At 52.0% G+C, this 23,817-nt stretch overlaps 10 protein-coding genes across 10 annotated transcripts; 6 read left to right on the plus strand and 4 right to left on the minus strand.

Moving 5' to 3' along the window:
• The first annotated feature begins 2,098 nt into the window (after positions 1 to 2,098).
• BDV17DRAFT_257502 (thioredoxin-like protein) lies at positions 2,099 to 3,667 on the plus strand. The gene is made up of 2 exons (XM_073757204.1): positions 2,099 to 2,789; positions 2,853 to 3,667. Exons 1-2 carry the CDS (start codon positions 2,276 to 2,278, stop codon positions 3,437 to 3,439), a joined length of 1,101 nt encoding a protein of 366 aa, XP_073617644.1. The 5' UTR covers positions 2,099 to 2,275; the 3' UTR covers positions 3,440 to 3,667.
• BDV17DRAFT_257505 (heat shock factor-binding 1 family protein) lies at positions 3,668 to 4,402 on the minus strand. Its single transcript, XM_073757205.1, has 3 exons — positions 4,165 to 4,402; positions 3,989 to 4,091; positions 3,668 to 3,820 (listed from the first exon to the last, which is right to left on the minus strand). The coding sequence occupies exons 1-3, from the start codon at positions 4,240 to 4,242 to the stop codon at positions 3,729 to 3,731; spliced, it is 273 nt and encodes a 90-aa protein (XP_073617645.1). The 5' UTR covers positions 4,243 to 4,402; the 3' UTR covers positions 3,668 to 3,728.
• A 162-nt stretch (positions 4,403 to 4,564) lies between these two features.
• On the plus strand, positions 4,565 to 5,933 carry BDV17DRAFT_26418 (EBP2 family rRNA-processing protein). Its single transcript, XM_073757990.1, has 3 exons — positions 4,565 to 4,798; positions 4,858 to 5,539; positions 5,594 to 5,933. Exons 1-3 carry the CDS (start codon positions 4,670 to 4,672, stop codon positions 5,896 to 5,898), a joined length of 1,116 nt encoding a protein of 371 aa, XP_073617646.1. The 5' UTR covers positions 4,565 to 4,669; the 3' UTR covers positions 5,899 to 5,933.
• A 446-nt stretch (positions 5,934 to 6,379) lies between these two features.
• Positions 6,380 to 8,639, minus strand: BDV17DRAFT_26460 (uncharacterized protein). Its single transcript, XM_073758045.1, has 3 exons — positions 8,331 to 8,639; positions 7,823 to 8,247; positions 6,380 to 7,769 (listed from the first exon to the last, which is right to left on the minus strand). Exons 1-3 carry the CDS (start codon positions 8,533 to 8,535, stop codon positions 6,582 to 6,584), a joined length of 1,818 nt encoding a protein of 605 aa, XP_073617647.1. The 5' UTR covers positions 8,536 to 8,639; the 3' UTR covers positions 6,380 to 6,581.
• Positions 8,640 to 8,937: 298 nt separating this feature from the next.
• BDV17DRAFT_289247 (pseudouridine synthase PUS4) lies at positions 8,938 to 10,177 on the plus strand (the record flags this gene model as incomplete). Its single annotated transcript, XM_073761620.1, has 2 exons — positions 8,938 to 8,971; positions 9,033 to 10,177. The coding sequence occupies 2 exons, from the start codon at positions 8,938 to 8,940 to the stop codon at positions 10,175 to 10,177; spliced, it is 1,179 nt and encodes a 392-aa protein (XP_073617648.1).
• A 566-nt stretch (positions 10,178 to 10,743) lies between these two features.
• BDV17DRAFT_26640 (putative GPI-anchored cell surface glycoprotein) lies at positions 10,744 to 14,372 on the minus strand. The gene is made up of 4 exons (XM_073758276.1): positions 14,099 to 14,372; positions 13,848 to 14,035; positions 11,655 to 13,786; positions 10,744 to 11,356 (listed from the first exon to the last, which is right to left on the minus strand). The coding sequence occupies exons 1-4, from the start codon at positions 14,170 to 14,172 to the stop codon at positions 10,919 to 10,921; spliced, it is 2,832 nt and encodes a 943-aa protein (XP_073617649.1). The 5' UTR covers positions 14,173 to 14,372; the 3' UTR covers positions 10,744 to 10,918.
• An 809-nt stretch (positions 14,373 to 15,181) lies between these two features.
• BDV17DRAFT_289249 (2-oxo-4-hydroxy-4-carboxy-5-ureidoimidazoline decarboxylase) lies at positions 15,182 to 15,847 on the plus strand (the record flags this gene model as incomplete). Its single annotated transcript, XM_073761621.1, has 3 exons — positions 15,182 to 15,582; positions 15,645 to 15,744; positions 15,794 to 15,847. 3 exons carry the CDS (start codon positions 15,182 to 15,184, stop codon positions 15,845 to 15,847), a joined length of 555 nt encoding a protein of 184 aa, XP_073617650.1.
• A 964-nt stretch (positions 15,848 to 16,811) lies between these two features.
• BDV17DRAFT_289250 (WD40 repeat domain-containing protein) lies at positions 16,812 to 20,067 on the plus strand (the record flags this gene model as incomplete). The annotated part of the gene is made up of 6 exons (XM_073761622.1): positions 16,812 to 16,980; positions 17,121 to 17,296; positions 17,372 to 17,526; positions 17,674 to 18,217; positions 18,271 to 19,166; positions 19,215 to 20,067. 6 exons carry the CDS (start codon positions 16,812 to 16,814, stop codon positions 20,065 to 20,067), a joined length of 2,793 nt encoding a protein of 930 aa, XP_073617651.1.
• Positions 20,068 to 20,681: 614 nt separating this feature from the next.
• On the plus strand, positions 20,682 to 21,285 carry BDV17DRAFT_289251 (SRP9/SRP21 family protein; the record flags this gene model as incomplete). The annotated part of the gene is made up of 2 exons (XM_073761623.1): positions 20,682 to 20,762; positions 20,878 to 21,285. 2 exons carry the CDS (start codon positions 20,682 to 20,684, stop codon positions 21,283 to 21,285), a joined length of 489 nt encoding a protein of 162 aa, XP_073617652.1.
• A 220-nt stretch (positions 21,286 to 21,505) lies between these two features.
• On the minus strand, positions 21,506 to 23,295 carry BDV17DRAFT_26668 (ribonucleotide-diphosphate reductase subunit RNR2). The gene is made up of 3 exons (XM_073758296.1): positions 22,812 to 23,295; positions 22,383 to 22,716; positions 21,506 to 22,334 (listed from the first exon to the last, which is right to left on the minus strand). Exons 1-3 carry the CDS (start codon positions 23,028 to 23,030, stop codon positions 21,727 to 21,729), a joined length of 1,161 nt encoding a protein of 386 aa, XP_073617653.1. The 5' UTR covers positions 23,031 to 23,295; the 3' UTR covers positions 21,506 to 21,726.
• Positions 23,296 to 23,817: the final 522 nt, after the last annotated feature.

Below are 23,817 nucleotides of genomic sequence, written 5' to 3' on the forward strand. Positions count from 1 at the left end.
CGTCGAAAAGCTTATCACTCGCATCGATATCGACCCCGCCCAATTCTCTTGGGTCGCCAAATCAGCGTGTCAAGACGAGCTCGCCAGGCTAAGCAATGAGCAGTTCCTCGACTTTGTCCTCCTCCTAGGCTCTCCATTTCTCCCGATCTTCCCATTTTTCGAGAATCCCGGGCTTCCAGGAAAATGTATCGCTATTCGCGATGCGCTCAACATGTTCATCGGCGCCGGACGAAGCGCCATTACGCTATGCACACAGTACGAAGACGAGCGCCGCATGCAGGACCTCCAGTACACAGATCGCTATAAGCGCGCTTTTATGAACGTCAAACACCACGTGATTATGGACATGGACGGAAGGGTTGGTCCTATAAATGCTGATAATGGCCCTACTGATATGCACGACGTTCTCGGCCAGCGCCTCCCGGAGGAGCTTTATTTCTACCTCTCGAAGGGGATACTAGGCGCCGATCTGCCAAACTACCTAACGTCTGGTGAGGTTTTGATCTCATTGCCTCTGGGCATCGAGGACTCGCCGATATATCGCCAGGTCGCGGGCGAGACCCTTGCTCCACTCCGAGAGCAGGCAATGTTCTTGCTGTCAAATCACCTCCACCGATTTTACCAGAGCAAACCAATCAACATCCGGACATGGTACGACGAAAAGGCCGATTCCACGATTACCCTCAGGACGCCTCCATCTGTGATACACTCAATTCGTGCCTGGAAGGTGCCCAGTGACCGCTACACTGAGGGTGTCAAAAAGCTGCAGGTCAGTTTAGCTAGCCGATGGTGATATAAAATACTAATATGCCCAGGGATCGTGTGGGCCGTTCAAGTTTGCTGTTCAAAGCTTGACAGACACCGAGTTTGTGTCAAAGTCATTCGCATCCAAAGATTCTACAGTGGGTACACCGTGCGTTCATGAGATGCCCAGAGACTGACCTTACCAGCCACTTTTATCGAAGGATGATATCCTCGCTAATGTTTACTGGCGATTCCTACAACTTCGTGGCTACATTAATGAAAAGCATCAGCTCACGCCTTGGGGCGTATGCCTGGAGCAAGCGCTCTCGGTTCTCAACCCAGAAGACTCTCTAGAAGAGGCTACGTTTGTGGCTGTCGAGATGCTCCGGTTTGGGGTTCTCAATGCTAAGCAATGGTTTTCGCGTGTCTCTGGAGGGCCTATGAGAGGATCAGGTAAGAAAATACACGTCTTTGCGGATGGTAACCAATGACTGAAAACGTCTCAGATGAGGACAAATCCTTCAACATGTTAGTATCTCGGGTTGCCTGCATCGGCAAGCTGCGGCACAAGGACATCGGTTACTCTGGACCACTCAGCAGGCAGCTACTCTCTTATCGCTCTCTTGTTACCGAAGTCCGCTCGACGCTCCGAAACCTGATCGAGATTGTACTTGTTGGCCTTCTCCTCAGCGGCGATGCAAACCGCGAACGCAATGACTGGAACGAACTTGGTGTTAGGTAAGTGCTACACACTCCAGGCAAGCAACTGAAGCTGACTTGGTAAGCCTCCCGTTCATTGATGACAACGACTGTGGCCTCGGCATCGCCGTCCGGACATACCTCGATGATCTGCCCTTGCAGGCCGAGCCGACTTCGCAAGAAGCGCGGGAAGAAGTGAAGTCCAAGGGCAAAGAGTGGTTCCAGCACAGCGACAGTTTCGAAGGGAATTTGGACAGAGCATTCAAACTTTGGGATGCAGTTTACAAGGGATCCCAGAGTGCAGGCAAAGAGTTCAAGGAGGGGAAGATCTGGGCGGATGCGAACAAATGGTTGGCCGAGAGGCGGTAAGTCACAGAAAGTGCTCTGGATATGATCACTACACTAGGAAATAGTAGGACCGCTGTCGTATTGTTGTCAAGGCTCTGTCGTGGTGTTGTGAATCTATTACGATATACCTACTCATGCTGTATTAGTACAGTTGAAAACTTGGCCGAGTGAATACAACAAATCTATACATGTAACCATCAAGTTGATCTAAGAGGTAGTTTCGTAAATCACTGAGCTTGAAGCTCCCTTTGATTCATTAATTGCCTTCTATACTCGTGACGTCGTAATTCATGGTCTGGGCAAAGAGCTTACTTTTTGTTACAAGTGTCCTTTCCAAAGCCGCAGCCGCAGATCCGCCGGAGCTACTATATCTATTATTAATGCTCCCCGTCTGCTGACATCCGGTTGAACTCTCTGCTCTTCAATTAATCGACAGTCGACCTGTCTCACCCGTCCAAGCACTACAACAACCCAAACAACCAAAATGGCTCGCCTCAGCATTTTTCTGCTGAGCGCCCTAGTCGCCCTCGCCACCGCGCGCTCCGCAGTCCTCGACCTGATACCCCAAAACTTCGACAAGGTCGTCCTAGAATCCAACAAGCCCGCCCTCGTCGAATTCTTCGCCCCCTGGTGCGGCCACTGCAAGAACCTCGCCCCCGTCTACGAAGAGCTCGGACAGGCCTTCGAACATGCCACGGACAAAGTGAGCATTGCGAAGGTCGACGCCGATGCGAACCGTGATCTGGGAAAGCGATTCGGGATCCAGGGGTTCCCGACGCTGAAATGGTTTGATGGGAAGAGTGACACGCCGGAGGATTACAAGGGTGGTCGGGACCTTGAGAGCCTGACTGCTTTCATTACAGAGAAGACGGGTCTTAAGGCTAAGGGAGCCAAGAAGGAACCCTCTAATGTTGAGCTCTTCTCTGACAAGAGCTTCAAGGAGACGATTGGTTCCGATAAGGATGTTCTTGTTGCATTTACGGCGCCTTGGTGTGGACGTGAGTTTTCCTTTCCCCTTCCGTTTTAAATCTGGACTGGTCACTAACGATGAAATGTAACAGACTGCAAGAAGCTTGCTCCCACCTGGGAAACACTCGCCACGGACTTCGCCCTCGAATCCTCCGTCATCGTCGGCAAAGTCGACGCCGAAGCCGAGAACTCCAAGGCCACAGCCAAGGAACAGGGCGTGACCGGCTACCCTACAATCAAGTTCTTCCCCAAGGGCTCCACCGAGGCCGTGGCCTACTCCGGCGCCCGCACCGAGGAAGCCTTCATTGATTTCCTGAACGAGCACGCAGGCACGCACCGTGCCCCTGGCGGTGGCCTTAACGACATGGCCGGCACCGTTGATGTTCTTGACGAGCTGGTGGCCAAGTACATCGCCACGAAGAACTTTGGTGAGCTTGTTAACGAGGTTAAAAAGACTGCCAAGGGCGTTGAGGGCAAGTACGCAGAGTACTATGTTAAGGTTGCGGAGAAGCTTAGCCAGAACGAGGAGTATGCTGTTAAGGAGGCGGAGCGGTTGAAGAAGGTGCTTGCTAAGGGTGGGTCTGCGCCGGAGAAGGTGGATGACTTGATCTCGCGCAGCAACATCCTGCGCAAGTTCCTTGGACAGGATACCGAGGAGAACGTCAAGGATGAGCTCTAGACGTTTGATTCAGTTGAGACGATGAGACGTCGAATACGAAGCTGATTTGTTGGATGGTCGATAACTACTGCAAGATGCAGTATTTGGAAAAAGGTACGGAGTACTACATTACATGTTTGTCTACGGATTCATAGAATGAAGTGATGCAATTGATGTCTGCTTATCTTTAATTGCGCGCAGTCGCAGTCGCAGTCGCAACAGTATGGATAATCCAGGGTATCTCAAATCAAAGAATAACAACCTCCTCTAAAAGTCCAGCTCGATCAGCCTCATATGTACTGTGTAGGTATCACTTGGGCGTAGGCGAAGTCGGAGCCCCCGCATCCCCTGCAGCACTCAGCGAAGCCTCCAACTCATCTAGCCGTCTTGCCATGTCGTCGACTAACCAAACAACGTCAGCACTCATCACTCGAAGACATGCCATAGAGAGCACCCAATCCCGTAACCATTCATTCAATAAGAGCCCAGCAACAAGAGTAGACAGGGCGCCAAACGCCAACCCTCACTGCCAAAGCAAAGCCTATCAAGCAGAAACAGAAGAACACTCACACTTCCCAAACATCTCCCGCGACGTAGTATCGAATTTATGCTGGAGCTGGTCGAGCAAGTCGTCCACGGCTGCGCTGAATTGACCCTGCGCGTCTGTGCTTGACTGCAAGAGATACCGTTAGGCCATGTATGTTTTGTTTGATTTGAAGGGAAGCAGGATAGGAAGCAAAGCGAACCTGCTGTCGAGTCGGTGCCGAAGGAGAAAGCGTGTTTGTTTCTGTCTCCGCGGGGGCGGATTCGTCTTTTGATGACATTATAATTTGTAGAATGGGCGGGGTGGTCTAGTGTAGATTGTTCTTCGAATATCGAACCTCTAGAGTTGTATGAAGAGGTTGTAGAGGAAAGGCTGTCGAACAATCGCAAACCTAGGACCTTCGTGAACCTTGGAAATCGCAACCTTAAGCTGAGAAGGCCCAACACTCGACTCAAGATGAAGCTCCCACTATCGATAAGGACACTCGTCCGGATCATCAATTCTCCGTTCCGACTTCAAGCACGTTAACGCGATAAACACTAGCGCCGCCTTATCAATACACTAAGCCATATCAGTCCTAGCCCCATCCGCAGCTCAAAAAAAATCCCGTATCATTGCTTCCATCTACGACTCTGAGCCGTCGCATATTGTCGCTAATACATACACCACATTTCAACACCTTTCTTTCACAATTCGAGTATATCACAATGCCGAAGAGAAGCAAGTTGCTCCAGGCTCTGGACGACCGCAGGGGGCGGGACTACGAGGCCGAGAAGCAGAAAAAGTTAGTCAAGGCCGCGAAGAAGAGGAAGGGTGGTAGTGGTGAGGAGAAGGAGGTTCGTCTTCACCTCGTATATATCCTACTTTCTCGTCTCGTCGCTAATTGAATCGGAAGGAGGAAAAGATCAAGTCTAAGAAACCCGAAGTCGAAGAATCCGGCTCCGAATCCGAAGACGAGGATGTTGACGAGGAGGATGAACACATAGAGAACGCCGAGGCCTCAAAATCTGATAATGTCAATGAAGAAGATGATGATGCTGAGAAGGAGGAAGAAGACGCCGAAGAAGAAGAAGACATCCCCCTCTCGGACCTCTCCGACGACGAACGCGAAGACGTAATCCCACACCAACGCCTAACAATCAACAACGCCGCCGCATTGACAGCCTCAACAAAGCGCATGTCCTTCATCACGCACCTAACCCCCTTCTCCGAACACAACAGTCTCACATCACAAGAAGAGACTTCCGTGCCGGACGCAAATGACGATCTGAATCGCGAGCTGGCATTCTACAAGACGGCGCAGGCCGGCGCGCTCCTGGCCCGGAAACTGCTCAAGAAGGAGGGTGTCCCATTTACGAGACCGGGCGATTACTTTGCTGAGATGGTCAAGACTGATGAGCACATGGGTAAGATTAAGAAGAAGCTTTATGATGAGGCGGCGGGGAAGAAGGCAGCCGCTGAGGCGAGGAAGCAGCGCGATTTGAAGAAGTTTGGGAAGCAGGTGCAGGTTGCTAAGTTGCAGCAGCGGGCTAAGGAGAAGAAGGAGGCTATTGAGAAGATTAACGATCTGAAGAAGAGTAAGTTCGAACTTTCCATATAATGGATACCCGCCCACTAACATCCAATTCCAGAACGCAAAACAGCTACAGCCGGTGGAGCCGGAGAAGCAGACGACCTATTCGACGTCGCCGTTGAAGACGCCATCTCCGAGAATCCGCGCAAGCGCGCGCGCAATGAGTCAGGCGGCCCCTCGCTGAAGCGCCAAAAGAAGAACGAGAAGTATGGCTTCGGCGGGAAGAAGAGACATGCGAAGAGCGGCGACGCGATGTCCAGTGGCGATCTGCGCAACTTCTCCGTTAAGAAGATGAAGGGAGGTCCTGGGGTGTCGAAGAGGCCGGGGAAGAGTAAGCGTGCTGCTGCCCGGGGAAGGGCTTAATTAAGTCTTAGGTTTGATTGAATGGCCTGAGTGACGGGTTTGTTGCATTGATTGCATTGTATGCATGCATCTAGATGTGGTGTATTCTACTTTCCTTTTTTTCTTCGGTTTGTTCTATGAGGATACCGGAAGTAAGGCCTTTTTTTTTCTTCTGCGTCTCTGGGTTTAGGTTTAGAAAAGCAATTTGTTCCATTGTGTAGCTGGGCTTGACCAAGACGATAGAGCTGCGGCTGTAGCTGTGGAATTGAAATGAACTATGGATCTTTGCCTTGTGTGTCATGTCCAAAGTATTTCGCAAAGACTTGAATCTCGAATGTGCCTAGCCAATGTTTTGCCTAATGGTCTTCAAATATTAGGCCATGGTCTGAACTGCCATCTCAGTGCCCTGGACGCTTGAGCTTTGGCCTATATGAAGGACGACCGACCATGGTCGAGGGTAGCTGGTTGGGCGGCCTAAATTACGGATGAATGGATGGTTCATGAGAACTTTGGCCTCTCGAGCCTGGCCCATTTACATCAAGTGAGGCGTTGTGATTTGTCGCCGATGCAGCCTAGCTCAGTCGAGCCCAGGTAGTAATGGTTGAGCAAGTCTCCCGACGGCGCCGCTGTTTCGCTCACGGCAGGCAGATAATTGCTGCGTTGATTGAGCCCCGTGATTATGTGCTGGACGGCATCAGTTTGGATTAGGTGCCAATCTCCTCGTGTGCTCCATTCGTTTCGCCGTTCGTTGCATCCATTCCGTTCACTTCGCTGTTCATTTCATCATTCGTTTCGCCGTTGAGTGCTGCCAGTGCACCGTCCAAAGCCCCCATGCCCCGGATGCGACTCAGGAGGTTGTCAACGCTGAGATTGACGTTCAGCCGTTGCTCCGCAAATACCAGGTCGAGTTTTGCCTTGGTGTCATCCGCATGTGCCAATGAATGATCTTGGATCAAATCCTTACTGCGCTTTGAAGTAGCTTTAGTTATGGTTTTGTCGCAGCCAGGAACCTGACATATCCATGTATCTGCTGGGGCATCGGGGTCGCGAGAAGACTCGGTGTCAGGTACGTGCTCGGCAGCTGAGACCGATGTGTTTCGACTCTGGAGGGTTTCCTGGAGTGGTGTTCGCTCGATCATTGGAGTTGTGATGGTGTCTGAGAGTATGGACCGTGTCCGCCGTTTTGCTCTTGTTGACAGTGGGTCCCGAACAAGGTCATGACCGCGAACCTTGCTAGGAGTCTCATACTCATCCATTGCATCTTGATTATCGTCGTCAGAAAGGTAATCTTCCGCTGCTGTGCTTCGTGTCCGCTTGCCGGTCCTCTTAGTTGCGATCTGGCTTTTTGGTCGTAGCACAGACTTGCGATGGCGAGGTCTCCGCTGCTTCCGCTGCTCGCGATCACTCTCTTCATCAGAGGAGCTAGTGTCCTCAGATATGCGTGGGCGTAATGGAGTGAAAGCCTCGATCTCCAAGGCTTTCTTTCTAGAGGCAGATTTCAGCTCCCTATAGATGACTTTCTTAGACCAGTTAAACATGTTTGTCTTTGATTCGTTCATCATTTTAACGATTGCAGCGGCAGTCGATGAAATGAGCTTTTGCGCATACTCCTCATCCTCGATCTCGAAGCGGGTCATCAAGGTTGAGACGACAAGTTCGAGATTCAGTTGCCGCTTCGCAAGATGGCCTGCTTCCTTGAGATCAAGGATGACCTGATAAATGGAATCTGCCTGTGTCTTGGGGACGGTAGTCGGGTCCGGTGTAGGTTCCCTAGCTTCCATTTCTCCATCCTCGTTCCCATCTTCATTTCCGGCCTTATCCTCATCGTTAAATTCTTCTTCAGTTTCAGCCTCCTTAGATTCCTTCTGAGCGCGAAGCTCCTCGTAGTCCTCCTACACAATATTAGCATCAATCTCCAACCCCCAAAGAGTAAGATAACACCAACCGGAAACTTCTCACAAAGATGCGCAAAAATACTCGTCTCCGCCCAATTAACCTCCTCCTCACCCCTAATCATTCGCGAAAGTAAGAAATTATGGTGCTTATAGAAAACCTCCGCGGAGTCGTCGCCGTCCTCACAAATCCCATGCGTGTGAAGTACATACTCATCAAACAGGTACTCCAAGCTCGGATAACTCCAATTCCTCTTCCGCCTCTTCGGCTTATGCCTATCGGTCAGGAAATACAGCAAATCAATCGCTTCGACAACCTCGCTGAACATCGCCCGGTATCCCTTGGCGGGGGAGATCGAGAACCAGCCTGCCCGGCCGGCAACCCAAATACCGACTTCGCCATCATTGTGCTGTCCGTAGGCGAAGTGGTTCACGTTGTCGATGACGATGCGCTTGGTAAGGTAATCTGGGTCTTGGACTGTTGCGGATATTCAGCGTTAGCTATGTGCTTCATGAAGGGACGCATCGGCGTAGTAGAGCCGGCGTAAGTGTAATACACACCTAGGGACTCCTGCTCCTCCTCGACCTCCTCCAGACAGCCCGTCACTTGAACAGGATTTTCCGGTGTAGCCGTAAGAAGATTGGCATAGCGCGACTTGCCAGGGACCAGAATTCTGACCTCGGACAAGCTGAATTCTTCCCAGTCGTTCTCGTCCACGAGAGACGGGTCTCGCGCGGCCAAGACGCTATCTTCGCGGGATGTCATGTCTCGGGAGGTTGCATGACGCCTTGGTTGGGTGTGGAAAGTGTCCAGGTATGACCTGGGAGTATGCGAGAGGATGAATCAGTGGAGCGGAGGGGCGAGAGGAGGGGAGGATGGGAGACAATGGCAGGGTGAACTACTGGTAAGGTGATGGGATGGGTAACATTCTGTATTAGGCGGTTATTTTACATACGCGAGCTTAGCTTCTTTGGTGTACTCCGTAATCTTTTCCGGAGCTGAGACTTTTACTAGGGACAAGCATTAAATTCATTGAGACTCCCTCTTATTCACTTCTGTTGCATTGGCGGACTAAAAGCCATTGCTCTTTCATTGTATTCCTTCAAGAAATACTTCACCTCCCCGCCGATGGGCCTCCGTCAAGGATTGAGGCTCTTTCGCAACACCATGTCTGGAGAAAAGATCTACGAGGGCGTCTTCGGTAACCACGTCCACCATATAATAGTAATACTGCTGTAATTCAAACCAGCTAACATCGACAGCCGTCCACAAGCCTCAAGGCGTAACCTCCGCCGACGTAATCCGCAAACTGCAGCACCACTTCAACCCCTCCGACCTCTTTAGACCTTGGCTCGAGACCGAACGTGCGCGGCGCAACCGAGAAAGCAACTTCCAGCGCAAACGCCGACGCTCGCAGCGTCTTGACGTGAAGATTGGACACGGAGGGACGCTCGACCCCCTTGCAACAGGAGTCCTCGTTACCGGTGTCGGGAAGGGGACGAAATTCCTCAATGACTTCTTAGGGTGCACGAAGACGTATGAGGCTGTCGTTATATTTGGTGCAGAAACGGACTCGTATGATAAACTTGGTAAGGTCGTGCGGCGTACGCCATATGAGCATGTTACGCGTGAGGCTGTGGAGAATGCGCTCGAGCAGTTCCGGGGGAAGATCATGCAGCGGCCGCCTATTTTCTCGGCTCTGAAGGTGCAGGGGAAGAAGCTCTACGAGTATGCGCGGGAGGGAAAGGAGCCGCCCATTGAGATCCAGTCTCGGCCTGTGGAGGTTAGTGATTTGAGAATCGTGGAGTGGTACGAGCCTGGGACGCATGAGTATACATGGCCCGAGGAGGAGGCTGCCGCAGATGAGAAGGCTGTTGCGGAGAAATTGTTGGCAAAAGACGATTCTTTGCCTATCGCCCTGGCTGCGGAAGATGTGGAATCGTCGAAGCGCAAGTCTCCGCCGACCGAGAGCAAAGGCGACGGAACGACATCCGAGTCTACATCGACAGCGAAGAAACAGAAGGTATCTGATGAAGGTAGCGCAGCGCCGGCCCCGTCTGAACCAAAGGACGAGCCAGAAGCTGCTGACCAACCGCAAACAGAAACACAGCCTGAATCCTCAGAGCCATCAAAACCTCAACCACAATCACCCGCGGTGAAAATCACCATGACTGTTTCGTCCGGCTTTTACGTCCGCTCACTGGCCCATGATCTCGGCAAGGCTGTCGGTAGCTGTGGCCTTATGAGCGCACTCATACGATCTCGTCAGGCCGACTACACTCTGGAGCCAGAGAGGATACTCGAGTATAAGGATCTCGACGCCGGAGAAGAGGTTTGGGGTCCAAAAGTCAAGGGCTTCCTGGAAGAGTGGGAGAAAAAAAGAGCTGCCGAAGAAGGCTCTAAGTGAGTTATATAGTCTAGGCTGCATCTCGCAAAATGATCATAGAAGATGCTCGGTAACTAGGCTCTGTATAATAATTGAATATAAGCCAGACTAGGCCCTCCAGTAGATAATAGTGAAACGCTCAAAATGTTCAGTGATGCAGAGGGCCTGAAACGTGCGGCTAGCAATGGCTCATGTAACAAGTCTGGCTCGTGTTCCATACATGAGCACAGAATTGTCAAGTGAGAAAGAAAAGTAAGTCTCGAATAGTAATTGACGCTCCAGATGCGGTGTCAAGAGTAAATATGGCGGGTGACAGTAGGAAAATCGTTTTGATAGGGTATACCGCTGGAAAACATGCATGATGACAAATAAAGAAATCAAACGGCCGTTCGAACGGTTAAGGACGGAACCGAATGCATGGGGAAATGCAATTCTAGATCGAAAGATATGTAGTAGATGCTATGAGGGTGAAAGGAGCTAATTTGACACGAGCCGTTGATGGGCGTCGACAAGAGCTGTTCTTCGTTAGTCCTTGATCCTTGACTGAGATTTGATATGGTAACCTACTTTTGAGAACAAACGCCTGTCCTTGCCTTGATTCGCAGGCGCATTGAAGGGTACTTCCGTCCAGGAAGTCCAACAAGATACTATTGGAGAGTTCTTGCCGTTCCTCGTCAGGTATGCAAGGTGTCCTGAACTCGGTCAGGTGATACTGTTTGATCATATTGCGGTTACTCGAGTCCAGATTTCCAGGGGTCAAGACTAGGTAGCCTTTGTTGTCAATTCGGATAAATCGTCGTTTCCAGAGGAGGGTGTCAGGGAATTGGACATTGACTTCGCCAATATCGATTGCGGCCACCGTAGGCTTGGGTCCCTCTTCCACGGGCGGCATACTGTCATCCTTGGTTGCTGGATTCTTCGAACTGCTGGTACTTCTCCGCGAGGGCGAAGTGATCGAGGACATACGGCGAAGAAGTCTGGAGGCGCGGGACTCCTTCTTTTCCTCGGGGGAGGATGCCGAAGTCTCGCTGGGCGATCTCGAGAGGAAATAGCCGTCATTTCTGGAAGACACAGACAGCCTACTCTCTGAACGTTGAAGATCAGCTGCCGGTGGTTTAGGTGATCCGGTGGAAGAGATTGACGTGCTGCGCGGACCACTGTTGTTTGTAGCAGGCTCTGCTGTGGCGTTCCGAGAAGGAGATTCATCCAGAGTACCACGCTCAACGGTCAATGGGCTAGCCTGTAGATTCAGCGCGTGAGGATCTGCAGTCGTGCTTTGGTCGTTCCCGGCAGCGCTTGGCACACGAATGATGCGTGCCGTGACGGACACGGAGGTTGTGGCACGCTCAGCATTGGTGCTAGCGCTCGATTCAGGCCGTCTTGTGCTAGCTGCTCTGGAGAGGGGTTCCGGTGCATATGATGGCTGTCGAGACAACGTATCTGGGTTACCGCCACCGTATGATACCGAGGCTCGTTTCCGAAGAGCTCCAAAGGAGGCAGCAGATGGGGTTGATGCGCTAGGAGTCGGGGTTACCGCTCCCTCGCGGCTAGAGAACTGCTCCAGGGCCTTGATGCGTTTAGAGATACCGGAGGAGACATTGATCTTCTTAGCCACCAAAACGGGTCCTGTGGAGTTCTCGGCCGGTGAAAAGGGACTCGATACGGACCTGCTGGTAGCAATAGGTGAATTGGAAAACTGATGTTTAGTGGCACTTGGGTTCGAAACCGCTCGGGAATTCCTCCAAGCATCGGGTGAACCCTGTTCGTTTCCACCGTTCGAATAGCCTGGGGAAAGCGGTGATTTTCCCACCGAGATAGGCTTCGCCTCCTCAACCGTAGCGCTCTTCAGTTCTTCCATGAAATCGTCATCGGAAAGAAGATTATCGTCATCAGAGTAATCGGGTGTTGGAACCTGTATGGGTTCTAGGGCAGGAGGTCTGCGCTTGTCCTTCCGTGTCGTTGGGTTTTGTTGCTCTTTGTTTATAGTTTCGGAAGCTGGTGCATCCTGCGAGTCGACGAGGTCGGAGGCGGTTATTGTTGGAGTGTCGGTGACGAAATCTGACAGTGAATCAAGCACGGGCGACTCGTGTAAAGGCTCTGGCTGGGGTTGGACGGTCTCGGTCGGTTCGGTGGTCAAGTCTACCTTGTTTTCTTTTGTAATAGGAGTCTCCTCTTCGGCCGGCGAAGGAGTTGTAATAATTTCTTCTTCCTCCGGAATCTTTTCAGGATGGTCTTCAGGTGGGACGTCAACAACGGCGCTAGGCGAGACGGTGCCGCAACTAATTCCAGTCGCAGTGGAGCCAGTCAAGTCTTCCTGAACAGGACCCGTTTCAGGTGAAGGTGAAAGTGGTGACTCCAGAGCGTTGCCGAGATTATTCGACTCAGAGTCTTCTGGTGAGTAAGTAGTACTGGGCAGCGTATAACCAGTTTGGCCACTGTCCGTTTCTACAACTAGATCCTCCTTGGAAGAGTCTGGGGTAGTGTCCTCTTGATCTTGATCTGAAGCGGGTTCCGGAGTGGCAGGCTGCTGGGTTTCAGGTTGTAATTGTGTACTGGTAAGTGGACCCTTGTTGTCATGCTCCGAGATGCTAGATAGCCGCTGGGGTCCCTTGTCATACTTCAGTTTCTCGGAGTGTAGTCCGAAATTCTCTTTATCATCGTCCAAATCTTGCGTTGAGTTGTTGCTTTCCTCAACAGCTGCCTCGGCCCGCTTGGCTTCTTGGGTCCTTTTTTGCATTTGCGTCTTGCGTAGCTGAAGTGCCTTCATGAGCCGCTCCTTCTCGTTCGATGTTGAGGCCGTGGAGATAGCACTCAGTGACTTGGCACCGGGGGAAAGTTGCGGTCTCGAGATCGGCATCGATGATGGGGGCACCAGGAGAGGGGGCACTGGCGGCACCCTTGCGGATGGAGCTGCGACGGGGTTCCCTTGGGAGCGGGGCCGAGCGAGGGAAGGGTTAGACTTACGGAATGGCGAGGCCCGAACACCCGCGGGCAGCGAAGCAACAGGGCGTTGCTCAACGCTGCGAGCTAAGTTACCCGCTGTACGAGGCCGCCCACTCCCATCTATTGAAGGCCGGGGCCCTAGCTTCACCTTGGGTTTAAACCCTGCTGCGCGTTCAAGGTCTTGTAGGGAAGGCCTGGCGGACTGCGTTGACTGGCGAGTTTCCGAGGGTGCAAGGGATAGGTCATCGCGGAGATTCTTCGAGGAAGCCGGTCGTTCGGAATGATGATCCACAGATATTGTAGGCGAAAGTGCATTGGCTTGGGCATCGGGACTCGTTGGCGTAGATATATCATCATGGAGTGCTGTCGGTGCAGTTTCGGCGACTGACGGGGGTACAATTGTGGCTTCAGACACCTGGCTGAACGACCTTTGCCGGGAATCCTGGCCTGGGGCTTGCGCCTGTGCTGGGTCTTTGGCGGGAGATTCCTCTGCATCTTCCGCAATTTCCAGCAGTCTCCGACGACGGAGGGAGTTCGAAGAGGAGGTAATAGAACCTGAAGCAGTGTGTAGAAGACATGCGGATGAAAGGGCGCTTTCTGTCAACTCGGAGGGTTGTGATAGGGAAAAGACCGTGTCATGGGGGGAGAACTTGTCAAGGACCGATTGGAATTGAACAGTGGCTCGAGCTGCAAGGGGTTGGTAGGTATGTTAACAGTGCCCGAGACAGGCAAGGAGGGGACAACAAACCTCGCACGAGTCGGGACAGATCCTCAGGGAGGTAGCTTAATACGACCTTCCGCCGACGATATTGTAAAAATCCATAGAGCGGAGAAGATTCCTCATAGCCTTCGATCGCATTTCGCACGTCGGGAACACCCCCCGTCCCTCGCTCGTGGAGGGCTATTTCATCCCTTGAGACATAGCGCAGGAGAAACCTAACAAGGAGTGATGTGCGTTAGGAGAATTCGCTCATTGGGATGGAGAGATAGATAACGTACCATCCTCCAGCTTCAATGAGAGCAATCTGGTAGGCTTCAATGACCGGAGGACTGTCTAAGCCATTGAGAGACATGGCGGGAGCTGCATCAGGCTGGAGAAGACCCTGAATGTAACACCTGGAAGACTGCTTGCGGTTGTACAAAGAAAGAGGGGGAGGGGATCCGGTTCCTGGAGGAGTTCGGAGAACAGGAACAGCAACGACAGCAATCAGAGGAAACGGGTGACAATGGTGAAGAGAAGTCAAGAGGAAGAGATTTCACCCCCCAAAAAAGAAAAAAACGGACGGCGTCTAGGATGGCTCCTGGATAGAAAGCTTGACGGCGAGCGACTGTCACGAACCCTCAGGAGTTCAGGGGCTCTGTTAGTGGCCGGATCGCAGCCTCCACTTTGGGCCAGTGCGAACTGAACGTGGAGTTGAGATTCGGTTCCTGATCAAGATTCTAGTCTGGAATAAGAGCCACCGTCTGAAGGAAAATGGGGAAGATGAAGGTTTCCAATGCGACTGGATTGTTCTGGGAAGGAACGACCGGCTTGATCTGGCACCTTCTCCAAACTGCCCACCCAGTCCTCTTTATATTCAACAGTCTTCACAATGACATTGATTGTACTCAATCGAAACCTCGGCTATGGCCGTTCTACATCTTCATCGCGATTCTTCAGATTCAATTCTGGGACATTCACACTAGCGTTTCACTTGTAGTGCTCCGTCAATAGTTCTGAACTTTTATGCCCAATTCGTTATTGACGGGCAGCGCTTTGGCAGAACTATTGATGCTAGGTTGAATGCCATTGTAAGCTGCACTTATTCTAGAAGCCTGCTAGAAGAATGACGAGTAATTATCCTATACAAAATAGTCGAGACGCGTTCAGAACTCCAGATGCTGCTGTCAGGATTCATCAGATATCGAGATGATCGCAATGCCCCGCCAGCGGATTCGGAAGGCGCCGACTATACATCATGCGGGGACCCAATATCGTCAAGTCTATATAACTAGCACAATGTCAAACACCTTTCAGTTGAACCCGAATCAAATTGTCGCTGTCGTCCACGACCCAAAAGTTATACTCTTTGATATCCTACCATGCTGTCTCTCCCTCCACCGTCCTCCTTGAGGGAGCTACCCCAGGAGCAACAATTCCAAGTCCTCGACACGCTGTTCGAATCATCACCAGAGCTTCATACCCTCATGGCTCCAGTCCTCGCCAATCAGGCGTTCTCCTCATACTCAAGCCTGATTGATGCCGTAGGAGGTCGAATGTCGGCACTTTCGGCCCCTAATTCACCAATAGACAGTGACATTCTGGTGGGGATACTCGGTTCGCATCCCCGGCTGGGCCAGCCAAAAACAGCGGCACCGGAGCATCTGAGCGAACTGAGCAAGAAGGAACAGGCGAATTTGAATACAGGCGCGGGGGAACAAGCGGAGAAATTGCGCTTGCTGAATGCCGAGTACGAAGAGAAGTTCCCGGGGCTACGGTTTGTGTATGTGGCGCGATGCTGATGTTAGGTATACATTTCTGCAAACGCTAATTGACCTTTGATAGAACATTCGTCAACGGTCGGAGTAGGCCCGTGATCATGGACGAGATGCGCGCGAGGATTGATTGTAACGATGGCGAGCGGGAGATTGAGGAGATTATCCACGTGAGTGATTCTGTTGGGCTTCTAGAGAGATTCTAATCAGTCTACCTAGGCCATGGTCGATATAGCCAAAGATCGGGCTTCGAAGCTAAGCAACGCATCTTAGCGACTCCCTCGTGTCTATCAACGTTTGAAGCAGAGAAGCCCCAATGCGAGGACGAGGTAAATAGATGGCCCTTTGCAAAAGCTGCAGAAACAGAGGATGTCTGTATTCTTGATAAACCTACTCTCGCTTGTGTTCATATTTTCTGCATTTTCGCATGGGTGCTTCTGCATGCTTTCAGTTTCTAATGTTAGTCCTCTCTATCTATACGTGAGAGTGTATGCATCGCGCACAAGCCTTACCCTCCCTATCAGGCTGATGAGACCACCGTCAGTTAAGCTACGACGTGACCGATAACCAAGCGCGCCGCATCTGATAAGCGACGGAGCGAGAGACGACTATCCGGGCGCTGTTCATGGACAACAGTAGAAGCTTAGAGATGTTTCTTATCTGAGCCTTGGCAGGAGCCTCGGGTTCGCATAACCCCGGCCGGGTCCGGGCCCCAGCTGACAAACACCCAAATATCTGTCTGACAGTTGCCATATTAGCCTCATTGGAGGATTATCTCCGGGCCCCTGAAATGCCAGAAAACTCTTGAATCTTTGCTGAAAGAATATCGCTGGGCGGCAGTATACCTGCTAATGCTATGTCTAGCCTCTGGCGAGGATGTTCTATAGAGTATCTCTTGTAGAAGTGCAGTTCGGTGGCGATGATTTCATACAGAAGTCACCTGGAGTATCCGCAGGGCAGACTTGGAGGGTCCAGACCCCAGATTCAGGCCCGGTTTTTCACTAAAATGAGACAAGAGGAGGCAAGACTCGCGATCCTATGATAATGGTTTAAACCCTGTTCTCCAAAGATAGTACGACCGTTAGTCGAAGTACCACGAACTAATAATTAATCGCGCTCGAGCCGCGCGATCCTGTCACTTTGTTCCGTCTCATTCTTCCTCATTTCTTATCGTCACATTCCAGTGTACCGTGTCTACCTTCCCGCCCGCCGCATGCACGCATGTCATGAATAAGAAATGGCGCAGCAGGCGGAGGCTCTGAGGAGAGAAGGCCATCGCGCTTCGGTTTCGCGCTCCTCCACGGTTCCCGCGCTTGTCACCAGCGCGAACAACCACGACTTTGTGGACGAGTCGAGCCCGGTCACGCCCTCTGGCCTACCCAGTTCATCCCAGTCGTTTCAAATTGGTATGTGACGACCGTCATCACAAGACGCTGCTATCTGACCTGTCCAACACTTCACACCTCGTGTCCGATCCCTCGGAAGCCTCGGTGGTTCCGCAGAGATGATCATTCGCTGACAGCCGCTTGCTTTTTCTCCTCTGCAGAATCCGCGGCCTCCGACGATGCTTCTGGCTCGAGTGGAAACCTGCAGGATGCGAGAAAGTCTCTGCAGCGTCCGGCTCTCTATGGCTCAGGGTCGGGCCTCGTTGGCAGGAATTCGACCACCTCGCCGATCGCATTGGAGAGCGCCGACTCCAGCGCGATAGACCCGCTGTCCCAGGTAAGGCGTTCCCTTGAGCAAGTCTATGCGACGTGAGCACTAGTGGCTGATTGTATTGGGTTATAACCATAACAGCACATCATCAAGCGCACGAATACCCAGAGGTCGATCCCTCTAAGGTTATTGGGGAGGGCGTCTTACGAGGCTGAAGCTGGCGGATCTGACAAATACGGCCCTGTTGAGCAAGGTCCCAACCGCGACCAAACGCCCCAGAAGCCCAAAGAGAAGAAGTACGTCCCAGCGAAGCTTCGGATGTCTGTCACCAAGCCGCGCATATAATCCTCTGATACCCCTCCTTTCCCTTATTTGCTTATTGCATACTCCTTGTCCCACCTGGTTATTTCGTCTCGAGACCAGTACCCTGACTGTCCGCACAGAAAAGGAGTTTCCTTCCTGAGTCGCATAATCCCCGGCAAGAAGAAAGAGGAGTTTTCCGATGAAGAGGACAATGTATCAGAAATGGGTAATGCCCGCAACAATGTTCCTGTGGCTGCGCAACCGGTAGGATTCTTTCCTAGATTTCCACCACCTCCGAAGTACGCTCGAGTCAGGGCGCATTACAAGAAAGAGAAGACCTTCAACCGCCTCTTCCAAGCTCAGACGTTGGAAGGTGTCGATACTGAAACTCAAGGGCAAAGCAATGAGCGACCCGGAACGGCGGAATCGGGGAGCAGTAAATCTACCGGAAAGGCTATATGGGCTTTAGTATTCTCGAAGGATGGCAAATACCTGGCAGCAGCTGGCCAGGACCGAAAAGTCCGAGTTTGGTCGGTCATCGCATCGCCGGAGGACCGAGATTCTAGTGGATCTGAAAGCGAAGACGATGACATCCCGCGGCTAAGAGCGCCAGTCTTCAAGGAGAAGCCGGTTCAAGTGTACGACAGCCATACCGGAAGCATCCTAGATTTGAGCTGGAGCAAAGTATGCTTTCGTCCTGTCTGTCTTCTGCGCAAAACTAACTGGTAATTGGTCAGAATAACTTTCTTCTGTCGTCGTCCATGGACAAGACGGTTCGCTTGTGGCATGTATCCCGGCCGGAATGTCTATGCTGCTTCAAGCACAGCGATTTCGTGACATCAATTCAATTCCATCCGCGCGACGACCGGTTCTTCCTTGCTGGCTCGCTGGACATGAAACTTCGGCTCTGGAGTATACCTGACAAGAGCGTCGCGTTCACCGTAACCGTACCAGATATGATCACATCCGTCGCCTTCACACCGGACGGGCGCTACTCAATGGCTGGATGTCTCAACGGGATGTTGAATATTTACGAAACCGACGGCCTCAAACCAGCGGGTAATATTCATGTCCGCTCCGCGCGAGGACGCAACGCAAAGGGCAGCAAGATCACCGGTATCGACTCGATGGTCTTACCTCAGGATGACCCTGAAGGTTCAGTGAAACTTCTGATCACGAGTAATGACTCGCGCATCCGCCTTTATGACTTTCGAGAAAGGACGCTGGAGGCCAAGTTCCGCGGTAATGAGAACTCATGCAGTCAGATTCGGGCTACCTTTAGCGATGACGGCAAACATGTAATCTGCGGCAGTGAGGACCGTAGGGCTTATATCTGGCCTATGGGTCCAGTGGAAAAGGATGCGGACAAACGAGCGTTCGAGGTTCTCGACACGCAGTCGGCGATGGTGACGGCGGCTGTCATGGCTCCGAACTTGACGAAACAGGTTCTCAGTCTGTCGGAAGACCCGATTTATGACATTTGTAACCCGCCGCCGGTTACCCTCGAGAGCAAAGCCGATAAGGACAATGGCCGGCAAAACCGCATCTCAACGGCTAGTAAGCTGGCCCAAGAATCACCCGGATTTCTATCCCGCTCGACGCACCCCGACGGGAATCTTATCCTGGCCGCCGAGTAAGTTTGTCTTCGTCCAATCAGGCTTAACCCTCTAACTCTTCTTAGTTACTCGGGGAAAATAAAGGTCTTCCGTCAAGACTGTGCATACCACAAGCGCCGGTATGAAAGCTGGGACACCCACTCGACAATATCCAGGCGTATCCTCCGCCGGACCAACTCGGCGCGGCATAGCATTGCCTCTTCCATAGGCAAGGAATCTTCACACAAGACACCTTCCGAGCGAATCATCTCATGGCGCAACTCTGTCATCGGGCACGACAACGCGAGCACCAAGGATCAGCAGCAGCCTAGGACCCGGAGCTCCTCACCAAACAAGGCCATGGCCGCAGCATCCCGAAGCTCAAGCCCAGGCCGCGGATCGTCAGGCGCGCGCGCCGAAGCCGAGTCCCGCTCAATATTCACAGCTTCCCCGCCACCATCAGCATACAAGTCCTCGTTCTCAAGTCCGCGATCAAGCTTCGCCGAGAGGCGCAAGCGAAACGGCAACGGCAGTGGCCCTAAACCAGAAGTCCGGGAGCCTGAACCTCGCCGTGATTTGCATCACCCCGCCTCAGCAGCCGCCCTGATTAACAAGGGTGACGATAAGGACAACCCGCTCTGGCTAGCCGGCGAGCAGAGCTACGCCTTCTATAACAAGATCACGCAGGATGCGCTCGCAGTCAACCGCAACTCCCCCGGTTTCTTAGACCCAAATCAAAATGCCAGGCCCAACGCGCCGGAGCGGAGGCTCACACGGGCAAGCATACTAAGTAGCGAGTATGCGTCGTCGAACGCTTCAGGTGACGAGAATGAAGTCCTGAAGTGTGAAAGCTGCTGGGGCACGAATTTCAAGGCGACAAAAGGGCGCAGCGGCAAGCAGCGCTTGATTTGTGTTCGCTGTTCGAGACCGATTACTTGAGTTTCGAGGAGTAACAGGGGCCGTCTCGTCTCGGTCACTCAGTCTTCGGCCTCTCCTCCCCTCCTCTCTTCTCTCTTGTTTTCTCTCTTGCATTGCTTTAGCTCTGGATATATATGGGCGGATTGGATATAGGGAGGTACATACTGGTGGTTCGGTTTGATCATGGACATGTAGACGAGATGCATTGGCGTCATATTGTACCATTTTGGTTCGATTCATTGGGCTGTATTTAGCAAATTCTGGCGTTTTGTATAGTAACGATACGGACGGAAGCGAAGATTTGAAGACCATTGGACCTATTTATTCATTACTCTTGATCGAATTGATTGCTGCCTAGTTCATTGATTAAAGCACTTGCTCTCGTGCATGGCCATAGATTGATTGCATAGCTAGCAGGAGTTCTAGTTCCACCGCCAAGCCCCGCCAAAACTCACCAAGTTCAGTTGTCCCGAGTCTGCTCCAGATATCAATTGACACTCCACAAAATCCAGAACAACAGTACGACTCCGAACTCCCACAATCGAAACTACCTCAGTCGAAGACCGTCAATAAGAGCATCTACAACCCACGGATTGAATCTTAGACCAAGGCAGAGAGAACAAATCGCTACGAAAATGCCCTCAGGCCCATACCTCCCAACCTCCGCCGCCTACCTCAAGGAGTCGTCGCTTCTCTTACAAGCATATCCTAATTCTGTACGTTTCCTACCTTGTGATCCTGCGCCCAGCTTCAACTTGATCCAACATCTCTCCACCAATTAACCCACCTACCCTTGATTGAACCCCAGCTAACAAGCTAAATCAACCACAGACCCGAATAACAACAAAATACACATTCCCCAAGCTCTCACCCACCTCATCAAAAACCAAGCAACCCACCATCACCGACGCCTCAAAACCAGCAACGCCCATCGCAACCCTCGTCCTAAAAACATACACCCCTGAAGCCGGGATATGCCTGAAATACCGCACGAATAAGGCCGCTGAGGTCGGGAGGTTAATTACGGCGCTGGGATTGTTAGCAGGGGGTGCGGATATGGGGGCTCTTGATAAGACTGTCAATGTGACTGCTCCAGCTCCAGCGGCTGGTGGGGATGTTGAGATGGAGGATGCTGGGGGTGCGGCGCCGGCTGCGGCTACAACGACAGCAGGTGCCGGTGCAGGTGCGAATGCTGGGAAGGGAGGGAAGTCGAAGAAGAAGGGGAAGGGGAAGAAATGAGTGCTTTCATGCTAAATGATGCGGAACTAGACGCGATGTATAATGCTAGGCTTGGTATTCGGATAGTCCGGAAAGTCCTGTCGGCTTCGCGGATTCTAATATAAGGAACATGCGACAATTGCGATTCAAGGACTTGACCAGATGATTTGTTTCACGAGGCCAGGTTTGGGTTTTATGAGCATTGAGACCCGAGACCTCGTGCTCGTACAAGAGCCATCCAATTGGTACACGTACGAAGCAGTCATGATCAACATCCAATGTACATTTGATATCCTATTCACTAAATATATACCGTAACGCATGAGAGACGCATCTTAGACATTAAACAAAAGAAAACCGCCTATACAAACGCCGAGCCCATGCCTGTCCTTCAAATAATCAATCAATGAAACAAACAGACCAAAAAGCAAAGAAAGGGGAGAGGGTATATGTCGCTGTTGTCTAAAAGTCTTCGTCGAAGGAAAGGCCACCACCATTGCTGGCTTTGGCCTCCTCCTGCTTGGGGTCCTTCTTGGTGCTGGCCATGACACCAGCCTTCTGGTAGTCACCGACACGCTTCTCGAAGAAGTTGGTCTTGCCAGCCAGGGAGATGGTCTCCATGAAGTCGAAGGGGTTGGTGGCGTTGAAGTACTTCTTGTTGCCAAGAGCCACCAGGAGACGGTCAGCAACGAACTCAATGTACTGGCACATGAGCTTGGCGTTCATGCCGAGAAGAGCACAAGGGAGGGCATCCGTAAGGAACTCCTTCTCAATGGCAACAGCCTCAACGATGATGTCCTCGACGATCTTGTTCGAGGGACGCCAGTTCAGGTGAGAGAAGAGCAGGCAGGCAAAGTCAGTGTGGAGACCCTCGTCACGAGAGATGAGTTCGTTGGAGAAGGTGAGACCGGGCATGAGACCGCGCTTCTTCAGCCAGAAGATGGAGGCAAATGAGCCAGAAAAGAAGATACCCTCGACAGCAGCGAAGGCAACAAGACGTTGAGCGAAGGTGGACTCCTTGTCCTGGATCCACTTAATAGCCCAGTCGGCCTTCTTGCGGATGCAAGGGACTATTTCAGGTTAGCACGAGCTCTGCAAGCTAGGGTTGAGGAACATACTAGTGTCAATGGCGTCGAAGAGGTAGGTGCGCTGCTTAGGCTCCTTGATGTAGGTATCGATGAGGAGCGAGTATGTCTCGGCGTGGATGTTCTCAATCATGATCTGGAAACCGTAGAAGCAACGAGCTTCAGGGATCTGGACTTCACCGCTGAAGCGCTCGAGCAGGTTCTCGTTGACAATGCCATCGGAAGCGGCGAAGAAGGCCAGGACGCGGGAAATGAAGAAGCGCTCGTCCTCGTTCAAGCGGTTGTTCCAGTCGTGAAGATCCTTGGAGAGATCAATTTCTTCAGCAGTCCAGAAAGAAGCCTCGGCCTTCTTGTACATCTGCCAGATCTAGATATCGCGAGCAACCGTCAGTCGTCGTTGCCCAAAGGCGGTAGAAAAGATCCACTTTACGCGTGACGCGTGGCGTGGCGTGGCGCACTCACCTCGTGGTACTTGATAGGGAACAGAACGAAACGGTGAGGGTTCTCTTGAAGCAGAGGCTCGTTGGCTTCGATCTCTTGAATGTTGAGTTGAGTCTTCGAGGGCTCAGCGGGCTTCTCTGCAACGGGCTTGACTGGCGCGTCGACAATGGGGGTCGAGACGGGGGCGTTTTCCTTGCCCGCAGCTTCGAAATTGAGCTTCTTGACGGGAGAATCATTCATCTTGAGGTTCTCGAGGGAGGTAGCCGCCTGTTCACAGCAATTGTTAGCTGCTGTCCACCAACGACGCGTGTGGAGTCGACGAGACGTGACGGCGACGTACCTGCTTCGAGGGAGTGACCTGCGCAGACATTGTGAAGGATAACTAAGAGCAGAGCAGAAGACGGATGTTGAAGGGAGGTTTGATCACGCAGTCAACAGCAGGAAGCTCTAATTTTTGAGAATGGGATGAGAAGAAAACAAGGCCTCGGAGGGAGGAGAGGGCGACAAGAAATAGTCGCTCTGAGCGAGACGTGCCGGGCTGGCGCGACGGGACAAGTCACGTGCTACCGTGACTTAGCGCGCTTCGGTGGCTGGCGGAAATGCAACTTTCTGCGCTAGGCACCTCTTGAGCCTCAGGCGTCAGGCATCCCGTCTTCCACGACAGCCCAGATGACGAGCTGCGGGCGTCTCAGGCCACTGCTCGTAAATTCGATCCGGTTTTGCAATCTCCACTACCTTTCCTGCCAGCATGATAATTGGCTCCCACAATAAATGGTGCATACGCGATGTGATGAGATGCAAATGCGCGTTATAATATATGGAGCTGCGGGTTTATCTTATCTGATCATCTCGATCAGCCATCACGTCGACGCGTGCCTTTCTTCCTTCAGTCAAAAGCCCCCCATACTCTGTCCAGAATACGTTTATAAGACGGTCACTATGGTCAGCATCCTCTATTTTATTATGCTGCCACGAAATTTCTATTTTCAATATCCTCTTGCCCCCATGCAGGAGCTGCCTGTCGTAC

The sequence above is a fragment of the Aspergillus undulatus genome, assembly GCF_047715775.1.
Source record: "Aspergillus undulatus strain CBS 261.88 unplaced genomic scaffold BDV17scaffold_12, whole genome shotgun sequence".
NCBI classification, from domain to species: domain Eukaryota; kingdom Fungi; phylum Ascomycota; class Eurotiomycetes; order Eurotiales; family Aspergillaceae; genus Aspergillus; species Aspergillus undulatus.

Bases quoted from the DNA above. Each gene is read 5' to 3' on its own strand.
- BDV17DRAFT_257502 (XM_073757204.1), top strand. From the start codon at position 2,276: ATGGCTCGCCTCAGCATTTTTCTGCTGAGCGCCCTAGTCGCCCTCGCC. The intron at 2,790-2,852 runs GTGAGTTTTCCT...GAAATGTAACAG, and splicing joins TACGGCGCCTTGGTGTGGAC to ACTGCAAGAAGCTTGCTCCC.
- BDV17DRAFT_257505 (XM_073757205.1), bottom strand. From the start codon at position 4,242: ATGTCATCAAAAGACGAATCCGCCCCCGCGGAGACAGAAACAAACACG. The intron at 4,092-4,164 runs GTTCGCTTTGCT...TATCTCTTGCAG, and splicing joins CGGCACCGACTCGACAGCAG to TCAAGCACAGACGCGCAGGG. The intron at 3,821-3,988 runs GTGAGTGTTCTT...TTGTTTGGTTAG, and splicing joins GCGGGAGATGTTTGGGAAGT to TCGACGACATGGCAAGACGG.
- BDV17DRAFT_26418 (XM_073757990.1), top strand. From the start codon at position 4,670: ATGCCGAAGAGAAGCAAGTTGCTCCAGGCTCTGGACGACCGCAGGGGG. The intron at 4,799-4,857 runs GTTCGTCTTCAC...TTGAATCGGAAG, and splicing joins GTAGTGGTGAGGAGAAGGAG to GAGGAAAAGATCAAGTCTAA. The intron at 5,540-5,593 runs GTAAGTTCGAAC...ATCCAATTCCAG, and splicing joins GATTAACGATCTGAAGAAGA to AACGCAAAACAGCTACAGCC.
- BDV17DRAFT_26460 (XM_073758045.1), bottom strand. From the start codon at position 8,535: ATGACATCCCGCGAAGATAGCGTCTTGGCCGCGCGAGACCCGTCTCTC. The intron at 8,248-8,330 runs GTGTGTATTACA...TATCCGCAACAG, and splicing joins GGAGGAGCAGGAGTCCCTAG to TCCAAGACCCAGATTACCTT. The intron at 7,770-7,822 runs GTTGGTGTTATC...AATATTGTGTAG, and splicing joins ATCTTTGTGAGAAGTTTCCG to GAGGACTACGAGGAGCTTCG.
- BDV17DRAFT_26640 (XM_073758276.1), bottom strand. From the start codon at position 14,172: ATGTCTCTCAATGGCTTAGACAGTCCTCCGGTCATTGAAGCCTACCAG. The intron at 14,036-14,098 runs GTACGTTATCTA...ACTCCTTGTTAG, and splicing joins CTCATTGAAGCTGGAGGATG to GTTTCTCCTGCGCTATGTCT. The intron at 11,357-11,654 runs GCCTCCTTTGGA...CTCTGGATGAAT, and splicing joins GCGCATCAACCCCATCTGCT to CTCCTTCTCGGAACGCCACA.
- BDV17DRAFT_26668 (XM_073758296.1), bottom strand. From the start codon at position 23,030: ATGAATGATTCTCCCGTCAAGAAGCTCAATTTCGAAGCTGCGGGCAAG. The intron at 22,717-22,811 runs GTGAGTGCGCCA...CGCGATATCTAG, and splicing joins TCCCTATCAAGTACCACGAG to ATCTGGCAGATGTACAAGAA. The intron at 22,335-22,382 runs GTATGTTCCTCA...AACCTGAAATAG, and splicing joins CTTCGACGCCATTGACACTA to TCCCTTGCATCCGCAAGAAG.